Raw genomic sequence first — 12,881 nt, forward strand, 5'->3', positions numbered from 1 at the left:
ATATACACACACACACATATATAAAAAATATGTGTATGTGCACACACACACATACACACGCCAAATAATCACCAAACTGTTAGCCATGCTTATTTGGGAAGGGGTGGGGTCACAGATTATTGTTTTAATTCTTTACAATGAGCATATATTGTTAGAAGAAGGAGCTGAGATTTTTTAGAGGATTTTCTTTAAATTTCTCTCCAATAATGCTGGACCTGTTTCCACCCACCCGGGCAGGCAGCCCTTGGACCAGCAACCAAGGCGTCTCCTAGGAATTTGGAAATTCAGACTCTTAAGACCCACTCCACCCTGATCGAGTCAGAATCTGCATTTTAACAACATCCATAGGTGATTGTAAGTGCATTCAAGTCTGAGAAGCTCTAGGTGAGAACAGATCCTTTCCTCTCTCTGAGTCTCAGTTTCTCCCCTGCACAAAGAGAAACTGGTCCTTCCCAATTGCAGTTTTCTAATCTCGTTTCTTGTAGTAATCTGAGTCCCTATAAAAAGGCAGCTGAAGCCAGGCAAGGTGGCTTACCTCTGTAATTCCAGTTATTTGGGAGGCTAAAATGGGAGGCTCGCTTGAGCCCAGCAGTTGGAGGCTACAGTGAGCTATGATTGCACCACTGCACTCCAGCCAAGGTGACAGAGGGCGACCTTGTCAAAAAAAGAAAGAGAGAAAAGAAAGAAAGAAGGAAAAAAAGAAAGAGAGAAAGAAAGAAAGAAGAGGGAGGGAGGGAAGAAGGAAGGAAAAGAAAGAAAAGAAAGAAGAAAGAAAGAGGGAAGGAGGGAGGAAGGAAGGAAGGCAAGCAAGAAAGAAAGAGAAAGGAAGGAAGGAAGAGAAAGAAAGAAAGAAGAGGGAGGGAGGGAGGAAGGAAGGAAGGAAAGAAGGAAGAAAGAAAGACAAAGAAGAAATAAAGAGGGAGGGAGGAAGGAAGGCAAGCAAGCAAGAAAGAGAAAGGAAGAGAGAAAGAGAAAGAAGAAAGGAAAGAAGGAAGGAGGGAGGGAGGGAGGAAGGAAGGAAGGAAGGTAAGCAAGAAAGAAAGAAAGGAAGAAAGAAAGAAAGAGAAAGAAGGAAGGAAGGAAGGAAGGAAGGAAGGAAGGAAGGAAGGAAGGAGGGAGGGAGGGAGGGAAGGGACGGAGGGAGGGAGGGAGGGAGGGAAGGGAGGGAGGGAGGGAGGGAAAGAAAGAAAGAGAAAGAAAGAAGGAAAGCCAGGCCAGGCGCGGTGGCTCACGCCTGCAATCCCAGCACTTTGGGAGGCCAAGACGCATGGATCACCTGAGGTCAGTAGTTTGAGATCAGCCTAGCCAACATGGTGAAACCGTGTCTCTACTAAAAACACAAAAATTAATCCGGGCTTGGCGGCGCGTGCCTGTAACCCCAGTTACTTGGGAGGCTGAGCCAGAATTGCTTGAACCCGGAAGGCGGAGGCTGTAGTGAGCTGAGATCACGTCATTGCACTCCAGACTGGGCGACAGAGCGAGACTCCGTCTCAAAAAAAAAAAAGAAGAAGGAAAGAGAAAAAGAAAGAAAAAGGAAGGAGGAAAGAACGAAAGAAAGAGAAAGAAGCAGCTGAAAAGGGCAAAGGATGAGTGGCCTGGCTGAACAGCCCCTGCTGCCTACAGCCGGACGCAGGTGGGCCCTGAAGCGGCCTCACGCTGCGGGTCTGAAGGGAGTCGGAGGAGCGCGGCTGCGTGGGATTCCTGCTGGTTCTAGGGCAGGCGCCTGCCATCCGCGAGAGTGGAAGGAAGGCGCGGGGCAGTAATAGGGGGCGGGAGGCGCTGCGAGGCGCCTTGGGGTAAGTGCCGCAGAGACCCAGCGGGCATGCAGGGTGGCAGGGTGCCCTCGGGGCGGCAGCAGGCACTGCGCGGTGGCCCAGGAAGGCGCAGCGCAGGCCGGGCTGGGGCGCAGGGCGGCCTCGTGGCGCCAGGGGGCGCTGCGAAGTCGTGGCCCGCTTCGGGCGGCCGCAGGTGCCTGGCGGACTGGGGAAAGCACCTGGGCAGGTAGGGGCGGGGCCTGGGGAGGCGGGGCCCCAGGGGGCGGGGCCCGGCCGGTCCACAAGAGCCCGTGGTGGCGCTGCCAGGGGATGCTAGCCCGAGAGCGAGCAGATGAGCAGCGCACCCGGATCGCTCATTCACGAGCCTTGGACCCTTTGGAACCGAGAGGTGAGTTCAGCCGGGTTGGGTCGGACCAGCTCCGGGGTTCTGGACACTAGAGCGACTGCAGGGCGCCAGGGCGTCGCACGCCGTCAGCGCGGTAGGTGGCCGAGCCAGCATCAGCCGGTGGCGGCTTCCCGGTGCCCGGGATGCTGGGACACCTTGCCCGGGCGGTAGCAGCCAGCTCTCCGCGGTCTACCCACGCCGTGACCTGGAGCACGGAGCCAGTCGAGAGCCACTCAGGAACCGTGTCCGGAGTCCGGGGGTCTGGGGGTCCTGGGCCGCACCTAGCCTCTTTTCTCTGCCCAGCGCCTGCTCAGCCCCCTTCCCTCCCGGGATGAGTCGCGTGGACCTGTCCGCTACTGTTCCTTCTACCCTCTGGAATGCTTTCTCCGGGGTAACTTGGTGCAGAAAGAAGCAAACATTTGAAGTGGGCTGGTTGGATTCGCTCCAGCGTCTTCAGCCGGGGCTCCCCGTGGCAGGCGTGGCTTCCTCACAGGACAGCGCCCGCTTGCTCCGCGCCGGGAGGGCAGGGGCTGCGGGGTCGCTCGGTAGGAGCTCAGGTCCCGGCCCTGAGGCTGAGGGCTGAGTTCAAGTGATTTCTGCACAGGAGTCGCCCCCCGGGACGGGCACTGGTCGGGAACTCTTCGGTCCAGCGAACCCAACGCTAGACTTGGGGCAAATCTCTCATCCTTCCCCAAGCTTTGGGGTCCTGCACTGTGGGATGGGGGACAGGCAAAGTCGGTGGTAGGCGAGGAGGGGGTGCACGGAGTCGCTGCGGTGAGCCAGGACCGTGGAATTCTAAAGAATCCTTCAAATCCTTTCTACCCGTGTGGTCTTGGGCAAATTACCTAACCTCTGTGCCTCAGTTTCCTTCTCTGTGAAATGGGCCAAGTAATAGCATCTCATATAACTGTAGTGAGGATTAAATCAGGTAGTGTGTGAAAAGGACTGAGTGGGATGCCTGGGAGTAGAGAAAGGGATCAATAAGTGATAGCTGCTATTATTGCTGCTTTCCCCGCTGCTGTTATTATTATTAATGATTGAGGAGCAGCCTAGCTAGTCGTTAAAGGGACTCCTAGGTGCAAATCCCCGCTCAGCCACTTTCTAGTGTGACCTTGGGCAAGCTACTTAACCTGTCAGCATCTGTTTCATTTGTATAATGGGGGTGGTTGTGACACCTACCTCAGAAGATTCTTGTGAAAATTAAATGAGGTGACACCTACAAAGTACTTAGAAGAGTAAGTGCTGGATATCAGCCAGTAATTCTTCCACCAAGGTATCACATTGGATCAGGCTGCATAATCTAATGGTAGCTACAGTCTTGTTTTGCTTTGAGGTTGAAATATTATTTATATGAATATTTTATCTGTTTTGCAAAGTGCAAGATCGGTTCCCTTCCTTCACTTGGGGCTCCTCTGACATTGTCGACTGATCCATTGGGGCCAAGGTCATTTCTGGGGAAGGAGCTGATGGGGCAGAGAGACCCCTGAGAGTTGGGGATAGGAGCTTCCAGAATCACAGCTTCTGTTGAACATTCACAGAGAAGGGCTGCAGTTTTATTTGATAAGCAATTGAACCTGGACCTAGATTTTAAAAACAAACTCTTGCTAATTTTTTTTTCTTTCTTTCTTCTTTCTTTCTTTTTTTTTTTTTTTTTTTTTTGGGTTGTAGTGAGGGAGGAGGTAAGGATAGACAATATTTTAAGTGATAAAAGCAAAACAAATTATATTCCTGTTGCCCAGAAGCTACTAGCATCATTTTGATGGTGTTCTTTATCCTGGTAAAATCGTATCAATTTATGGAGGGTTTAGAGCAGTTTGGCTGCTCTGGGCATCTCACCTCCATGCCCAGCACTCCATTTCCTTTGCATCAGAGACCTCAAACCCACTAGTATCATAAGCTTGGAAGCCTCCTAGCTTTGCCCCAGCTTCCAATTTTAGCCCGTATTTCATGGGTTCAGGGTGGGAAAAAAACATAACTCTGCAGGATCCGAATCCTGCCTAAAAATCTTGATGGGGCACATCGAAGTCAGAGACACAGGCCCTTTCTGGTCCTGGGGACCACCCTGTATACCCTAGGACATGTCCTAATTTGAAACACAAAATGAAATATATATAGGCTATGTGTGTATTTATAGAGAGAGACTAATTTACTTATGAGACTAATGAGACTATATATTATAAACATGAAATGAGTTTTTATGTAGTATATTAGTTCACTTCTAAAATTGTTTCTCATTGTAAAGTTTGTATAGTTGAGATGCATCGTGTACATTGATGAATGTGATAATTTGCTTTCCAATACTGGTACTCTCCTCCAAAGCTGTTATTAAATCAAGGGCATTCTCTAAATTAATGGTATATTAGAATCAAGGAAATATGGCACAGTGCCTGGCAAACACTAGGTGGCCAACAGTTGTAGGTTATTGTTACATCAGGTGATCTGAAAACATTAAGAGCTTGACTATAAAGAGAAGAAAGGAAAGATAAATCGTTTCACTTATAATAAAGCCTCAGAGAAAAAGCTGGGGAAAATACAGCCAGGAACATGATCTAAGGTGGCTGCCGGGAAATTTTCTTGGCAGATTTCATCTGTCAGTTACCATCTGAGGAGCCCTGCTCTGTGCCAGACACTGTGCTAGGCACCAGGGGGCATAATGAGATAGGAATGCTGCCCTCGAGGAAGGCGGGCCACTGGAGGTGATAAGGCACGGGTACTCCTGCCTGATAAGAAAGTTGATGGGGCTGCTTCCAGAGCTCCTGCCCCAGGAACCCGGGGAAAGGTCCTGCAGCCTGTCCAGCCAGTGCTTCGCAGGTTGCACCTCACCCAGCCCCCGCGCGGCTAGGCCTGGGGGCCGTAAGAGAAGTAGGCAGCTTCTCTGGCAGCTGTGGTGGCCAAAACCAAACGTCGTGGAGAAGGGGCCAAGGCTTCGGAATGCAAAGTGTCTAAGCCACAGAGGAACAGAGGAAGGAGGCCTCTAAGGGCGCGTGGACTGGTGTTTCTCAGGCTGTGGCCTCCAGTAACACACTGGGGCCTGACAGCTCACCTGCTTCTCTTCTCTGCCCCTCCAGCACGCCCGTCCTCAGAGTCCCGTCCTCACAGTCCCATCCTCGCCATGGCTCCCGGAGAGAAGATCAAAGCCAAGATCAAGAAGAATCTGCCCGTGACGGGCCCTCAGGCGCCGACCATTAAAGAGCTGATGCGGTGGTACTGCCTCAACACCAACACCCACGGCTGCCGCCGCATCGTGGTGTCCCGCGGCCGCCTGCGCCGCCTCCTGTGGATCGGGTTCACACTGACTGCCGTCGCCCTCATCCTCTGGCAGTGCGCCCTCCTCGTCTTCTCCTTCTATACTGTCTCGGTTTCCATCAAAGTTCACTTCCGGAAGCTGGATTTTCCTGCGGTCACCATCTGCAATATCAACCCCTACAAGTAAGAGGCATGAGCAGGGAAATGCGAGTAGGGAGCCAGGCCCCCTGCGGAGGCCAAAGCCCCTCCCGAAAGTGACACACTGGCAGCCTGAAGGTCGATTCCAGCCTACAAACGTGCTTTCTAGAAATTTGAATTTGTTGCTAACACTGGTAAACAGCCCTCTCCCCGGTTCTAAATCTGTATGTGCCAAGTTTTCAAACCATCAGTGACTTTTTTTCTTTTTCTTTTTTCTTTCTTTCTTTCTTTTTTTTTTTTTTTTTTTTTTTTTTTTTGAGATGGAGTTTCACTCTTGTTGCCCAGGATGGGATGCAATGGCACGATCTTGACTCACTGCAACCTCCACCTCCCACCTCCCAGGTTCAAACAATCCTTCCAAGTAACTGGGACTACAGGGGGGCACCACCATGCCAGGCTAATTTTTTGTATTTTTAGTAGAGACGGGATTTCACCATGTTTGGCCAGACTGGTCTTGAACTCCTGACCTCAGGTGATCCACCCGCCTTGGCCTCCCAAAGTGTTGGAGTTACAGGCGTGAGCTACTGCACCTGGCCTTTTTTTTTTTTTTTTTTTTTTTGGAGACAGGGTCTCATGTCACCCAAGCCGGAGTGCAGTGGTACAATCATAGCTCACTGCAGCCCCGACTTCCTGGGCTCAGGCAATTCTCCCACTGCAGTCTCCTGAGTAGCTGGGACTATAGGCACATGCCACCACATCCAGCAATTTTTTTTTTTTTTTTTTTTTAAGGGATGGGGTCTCGCTGTGTTACTCAGGCTGGTCTCAAACTCCTGAGTTCAAGTGGTGCTGCCACTTTGGTCTCTCAAAGTGCTAAGACTACAGGAGTGAGCCACCACACCCACCCCATCAATGACTTCCGAGGCTGGGCTAGCCGGGGGAGAGCAGAAAGAGGAAGCTGCAGGCTTTTTTCACTTAGAAGAGGCCTGGAACGAACTAACCCCCTCTGCACACTCCCCATATTAAGCCCCAATTAGCCAACCCCCGTCCGCATCTGCGCCCCTCGTTCTCCAAGCTCACATGCTCACTCCCCCTGCAGCACGAGTGAGCTCAAGGCTGACTCAGAAGTGACACCCAGGTGACTTCTGTGAGCACCTCAGCTGCCCCAAACCCTCATCTGAATAAACCCAGCCCCATTAATTGAGATCATCAGGCTCTGGGTGTGATCAGCCCTTGGGACTGCCCTATCATCCTCGGCAGGACCTGTTCTAAATAGGTCATCAGAGTCCTTCTCAGGATTATGGAAAACTGGTCCGTGAGGCAGGTCAGAATCAGGCAGACTTTGTCAGAGCAGGGGTGGGGAGAAGGGAAGAAGAGCAGGGGAGGAAGATTATCAAAGGAAACTAACTTGTCCAGAGTCATCACCGAGGTGGTGCAAAGCTCCAAATCAAGATCAAGTCTAAGACTCTTTCTCTGCCCTCCATGTCTTCCTCTTCTTTCTTTCTCCCTCCCTCCTTCTCTCTCTCTCTGGTCCTCCTTCCTTCTTTCCATTCATTATTTGTTCCATAATAATTTACTCAGCATCTATAAACTGTCATGCACTGTACTAGGTTCTGGGATAGAGAACTGAACAACCCAAACACAGTATTTGCTTTAGTGGAGCTTATATTGTAGTGGAGGAATAAAGTCTTAATCAATATAATAACACTAATATAGTTAACAATAGAAGCACAGTGGCTTATGCCTGAAGTCTCAGCATTTTCAGAAGCCAAGGCATGAGGATTGCTTGAGGCCAGGAATTCGAGACCAGCCTGGGTAACAGAGCGAGACCCCATCTCTAAAAACATTTTATTTTAAATTAGCCAGGTGTGGTGGCACACATTCATAGTCCTAGCAACTTGGGAGGCCAAGGTGGGAGGATTGCTTGAGCCCAGGAGTTCTAGGCTGCAGTGAGCCATGATTGCACCACTGCACTCCAGCCTGGGCAGCAGAGTGACCCTGTCTCTAAAATAATAACAACAATAGAGGCCATTTAATTATCTATATGTATATCTGTGTGTGTTTATTATATATAATAAACTCATTGAACCTTCCCAACAACCCCACTTTACAAAGGAGAAGGCTAAAACACAGAAAGGCTAAGACATTTGTCCAAGGTAAGGTAGCCAGTACCAAGATGGGGAACCTAAACCCAGGTAGGTTGGCTCTAGGGTTTCTACTCTCAATTGCTATGCTCTGCTGCCTATGCCTAGAGCAAGGGAGAGAAAGGAGAGAGGAGAGAGTTAAGAGGAGGCTGGAACCATTTGATTTGTGAAAATTAAAAGATGGTATATTGTGCTTCATGAAGGTAACTCCTTTATAACTATTTTGTGTTCTTGGGGTCGTCGAGGTAACAGTTATACCCTCCTTCCCCCCAGCACAGATTTGAGGACAATCAGAGGGCAGAGGCAGAGTGAGCTGGGTGGAGAAGGAGCCTGCCCACTAGGTAGACTGTTGGTTGGCAGTTATTTACTTGTCCTCAGTGTGGCTGGTTTATGGGAGGCACCTGACAGTCACCACTCCAGAAATGCTGGTCGGGACAAATTCATCAACACACCCCGAGAGCAACCAGATAGTGGCGGCAGAGGTGAGGCCACAGGAAGTCACACACAGGTCACGCATGAGCCTTTCCTCATTCGCGGGAGCCAGGGTCACTCTGGATGCGTCAAGTCATGAAAGGCGTGGTCTCCTCTGCCAAGGTGCTGGGAAAGGTGGGCACGAGGCTGACACGTGTTGATGGAAAACAACCCGGAGGAGCACCAGGGTTCTGCCAGTGCCGCCTCCCCTCTCCCTGACTTTTCCTCCCCACCTTGGCAGGTACAGCGCTGTGCGCAACCTTCTAGCTGACTTGGAACAGGCGACCAGAGAGGCCCTGAAGTCCCTGTACGGCTTTCCAGAGTCCCGGAAGCGCCGAGAGGCGGAGTCCTGGAGCTCCGTCTTGGAGGGAATGCAGCCCAGATTCTCCCACCGGATCCCGCTGCTGATCTTTGATCAGTATGAGAAGGGCAAGGCCAGGGACTTCTTCACAGGGAGGAAGCGAAAAGTTGATGGGAGAATCATTCACAAGGCTTCAAATGTCATGCACATCGAGTCCAAGCAGGTGGTGGGATTCCAGCTGGTAAGATTTCACCTTCTCATTCTTTCACTGCTTAAAGGCATGTGATGGGCTGGGTCCAGGACTCTTCTCCTTAGCCACTAGTCCTTGTGGTCCCACTGGAAGAAATACACCCAGCTGGGGTTAGGCACAGTGACTCATCCCTGTAATCCCAGCGCTTTGGGAGGCCAAGGTGGGCAGATCATCTGAGGTCAGGAGTTCGAGACCAGCCTGACCAACATGGTGAAACCCGTCTCCACTAAAATACAAAAATTAGCCAGGCATGGTGGCACATGCCTGTAGTCTCAGCTACTTGGGAAGCTGAGGCAAGAGAATTGCTTGAACCCAGGAGGTGGAGGTTGCAGTGAGCCCAGACGGTGTCACTGTACTCCAGCCTGGGTGACAGAATGAGACTCCGTTAAAAAAAAAGGGGGGAGGTAGAGGTGGGGGGCAAGCAGAGGGAGAGAATTAGGACAAACACCTAATGCATGCAGGGCTTAAAACCTAGGTGATGGGTTGATAGGTGCCGCAAACCACCATGGCACATGTATACCTATGTAACAAACCTGCATGTTCTGCACATGTATCCCGGAACTTAAAGTAAAATTATTTTTAAAAAAAAGAAAGAAAGAAAGAAAAGAAAGAAAAGAAAGGAAAGACACCCAGCTGGGGTGATTCAGCTGCAAACAACTGAAACTGACTCAGGTAATTTTAAGTTGGGGGGTGCAGAGGGAGGGGGAAATGTGTTAGAAGGCAACCAGTAACTCATAGAGGCCTCTCAAGGGGCAGAAATTAGGACAGATGCAGGAATCTAGGTAGCAAGGCATAATGAAAAGTCATTTCAGATATTGCTGCTGGAGTAAAGAAGCGTCAAATATGTTCAGTTTTTGTTGGTGTTGTTAATGCTTAAGAGTCAGATTCCATCTTGGGACTATCTGGTTGGTCAAGCTTGGGTCACCTAATCACTCTTTGGCTAATGGATGGTGGAGTATCTTCATGGACAATCACACCAGGCTGTATCCAGAGGGGGAAAGGAAATTCTTCCAAAGCAAAATTGATGTGCAGGCACCAGAAAGAAAAAGACAGACAATAAACGGCAGAAACATCAGTGTTCCTGCAGTACTTGCCTTCATGAGGTGCCTCATCTGACTTCATTTTCCCTTTTGGTCCCATTTGAGGGAAATTTTTTTTTTTTTTTATTTGAGACAGAGTCTCACTCTGTCACCCAGGCTGGAGTGCAGTGGTGCGATCTCAGCTCACTGCAACCTCTATCTCCCGGGTTCAAGTGATTCTCCTGCCTCAGCCTCCCAAGTAGCTGGGATTACAGGCATGCACCACCATGCTTGGCTAATTTTTTGTATTTTTAGTAGAGACTGGGTTTCACCATGTTGGTCAGGCTGGTCTCGAACTCTTGACCTCAGGTGGTCCCCCCACCTCGGCCTCCCAAAGTGCTGAGATTACAGGCGTGAACCACTGCACCTGGCCTGAGGGGCTCTTGAGAAATGCCATTCACTGAAAATGAATTCTAGTACCTTCCAAACTCTATCACCACCCTCCCTCTCCATGCCCCAGTCACCTCTGGAGGACGGGGGCTATGTCCATACCTTATAGGCTTGATTGCCAATTGTGTGACCTTGTAGCTATAGTCCCAAATCCTGAAAAATGGACCTCCTTCTAAACCATTGAGATTTCAAAGTCTTCTTGAGTCCTTTCATAGGATATCTGCAAGGTTCTTCTTGATACCAAAATCAACTCTTTATATATATGTTTGTTTGTTTGTTTGTTTGTTTGTTTGTTTGTTTTAGAAACAAGATCTCACTCTGTCATCCAGGTGGGAGTGGTGCAATCACAGTTCACTGCAGCCTAGAACTCCTGGGCTCAAACAATTTTCCCACCTCAGCCTCCCAAGTAGCTTGGACTACAGGAATGCACCACCACACCTGGATAATTTTTCTATTTTTTGTGAAGATGGGGGTCTAGCCATGTTTCCCACGCTGGTCTCGAATTCCTGGCCTCAATCAGTCTTCCCACTACAACCTTCCAAAGCATTAGGATTACAGGGATGAGCCACTGCAACCAGCCAAAATCAGTTGACATCTGTCCATTTAGAAAAGTTTCCCAGCTTTGTGTGACGAGAACATTTGGAATGTACAATGGCTTCCCTATGACGTTCTCATTATTGTATATTTCAAACATGGGTCCTCCCAGCTACCACACGTGGTTGAGAAGGATGGTGTTTCAGCCAATATTTTGTGGGTGAGATAATGGGTACAGAATATCTTGCCTAAGATCCTGCAGAGAAGTAGTCTTTCCTCCTGCAGAGTCCGGGCTGGAATCCAGACAGCTTGACTGTTGATATGATAGGAAATGGGAAAGGTTGTTAGGAACGTAGTAGCATCAATCAGGTGAACCCCAGGGTACCTGGGGACCCTGAAGAAGCTGGTTTTCCTTCTTGCTTGGTGGGCAAGTAGTGCAGAGTTGTAGTAGTAGGACTCTGTGTCCTTTCTCACTCAGCCCCTTTTTGGTCTTTGAGGCTTGAGGATGATCACTCCCAGCCCCTAGAAGTCAGAGGAAACTCATCCTTGCCCCAGATATCCAACCTGTTCCCCTGAGTATCTGGCCTGGAAGTCTCAGTCCCTCGTTCTTATGGTCCTTCTGAAGAGCAGCGATAGGATCGATGGCTTCAGCCTCGTGTCTCCTCTTATTCACAGTGCTCGAATGACACCTCCGACTGTGCCACCTACACCTTCAGCTCGGGGATCAATGCCATTCAGGAGTGGTATAAGCTGCACTACATGAATATCATGGCACAGGTGCCTCTGGAGAAGAAAATCAACATGAGCTATTCTGCTGAGGAGTTGCTGGTGACCTGCTTCTTTGATGGAGTGTCCTGTGATGCCAGGTCAGGAGAGAATGCTGCTCTCTTAGCCTCTGAGGACTGGCAGCTCTGAGTACCAGGCCCCTTGCAGGAACCTACAGCCTTGATGATAGGTCTTGGGAGCAAAATGTGCTCTTCTCACTGACGCTGCCTTTTGGAAATTGCTTACATGGGAGCTGTGTTCTAGAGTCAGTGAGTGAGGTGTGCATGACATAAAATCAAAATATCCTTAAAGTCATTAAACTACTCATTAAAAACAAGGTAGATGGCCAGTCATGGTGGTTCATGCCTCTAAATCCCAGCACTTTGGGAGGCTAGGGTAGGTGGATCGCTTGAGGTCAAGAGTTCAAGACCAGCCTGGACAACATAGTGAGACCCCATCTCTACTAAAAATACAAAACTTAGCCAGGCGTGGTGGTGCACGCCTGTAGTCCCAGCTATTCAGGAGACTGAGGCAGGAGAATCACTTGAACCCGGGAGGCGGAGGTTGCAGTAAGCCGAGATTGCACTACTGCACTCCAGCCTGGGCTACAGAGCAAGGCTCTGGACAAACAAACAAACACACTAACCCACAAGGTATTAGATTGGCACAAAAGTGATTGCTGTTTTTGTCATATAGTGTGCATATAACCTAACCTTGCATATTACCAAAATGCATACTGATGATTAAGAACCATCGTTCGAAGGAAGGAAGGAAGGAAGGAAGAGAAGGAGAGAGGGATGGGGGGAGAAAGGCGCATGTTCAAATATGTGAGATGTCAAACCGTTCACCTTTAGGATAGCACTCAGACCCCTCATGGTGACTGGGCAGTGGGTGAGACATCCTAAAGTGTTCCTGGGCTGGACACAGTGGCTCACACTTGTAATCTCAGCACTTTGGGAGGCTGAGGAGGATGATTGCTTGAGCTCAAGAGTTTGAGACCAGCCTGGGCAATGTGGCAAAACCTCCTTTCTAGAAAAAAAAAATCAAAAACTTATCTGGGCATAATTGCACACACCTGTCGTCCCAGCTACTCAGGAGGCTGAGGTGGGAAGATCACTTGAGTCTGGGAGGTTGAGGCTGCAGTGAGCCATAATTGTGCCATTGCACTTCAGCCTGAGCAACAGAGCAAGACCCTGTCTCAAAAATAAAAATAAAAATAAAATAAAATAAAATAAAATAAAATACTAAGCCTCTTTCGCCTATACATATGTTAGCAGACAGATTGGTTCTTGTGAAAAGTAAATAAATGGAATCATGTCTCCCTAAGAATTGGGTTCCAAAGTCACGTAAGGGCACAGGTGATGTGATTCTTTCCCTGGGGAATATTTTCTAGGAATGGAAATTTG

At 49.4% G+C, this 12,881-nt stretch overlaps 1 protein-coding gene across 1 annotated transcript in view; it reads left to right on the forward strand.

Moving 5' to 3' along the window:
* The first annotated feature begins 2,078 nt into the window (after positions 1-2,078).
* LOC105485015 (sodium channel epithelial 1 subunit gamma) overlaps positions 2,079-12,881 on the forward strand; it is a 32,853-nt gene continuing 22,050 nt past the window's right edge. The window contains exons 1-4 of the mRNA XM_011747167.2: positions 2,079-2,163; positions 5,229-5,589; positions 8,398-8,698; positions 11,386-11,576. Coding sequence (XP_011745469.1) covers positions 2,085-2,163; positions 5,229-5,589; positions 8,398-8,698; positions 11,386-11,576 — 932 coding nt within the window. The 5' untranslated portion in view covers positions 2,079-2,084. The remainder of the gene's footprint in view (positions 2,164-5,228; positions 5,590-8,397; positions 8,699-11,385; positions 11,577-12,881) is intronic.

This window comes from Macaca nemestrina, chromosome 18 (assembly GCF_043159975.1).
Source record: "Macaca nemestrina isolate mMacNem1 chromosome 18, mMacNem.hap1, whole genome shotgun sequence".
Classification (NCBI taxonomy): Eukaryota; Metazoa; Chordata; class Mammalia; order Primates; family Cercopithecidae; genus Macaca; species Macaca nemestrina.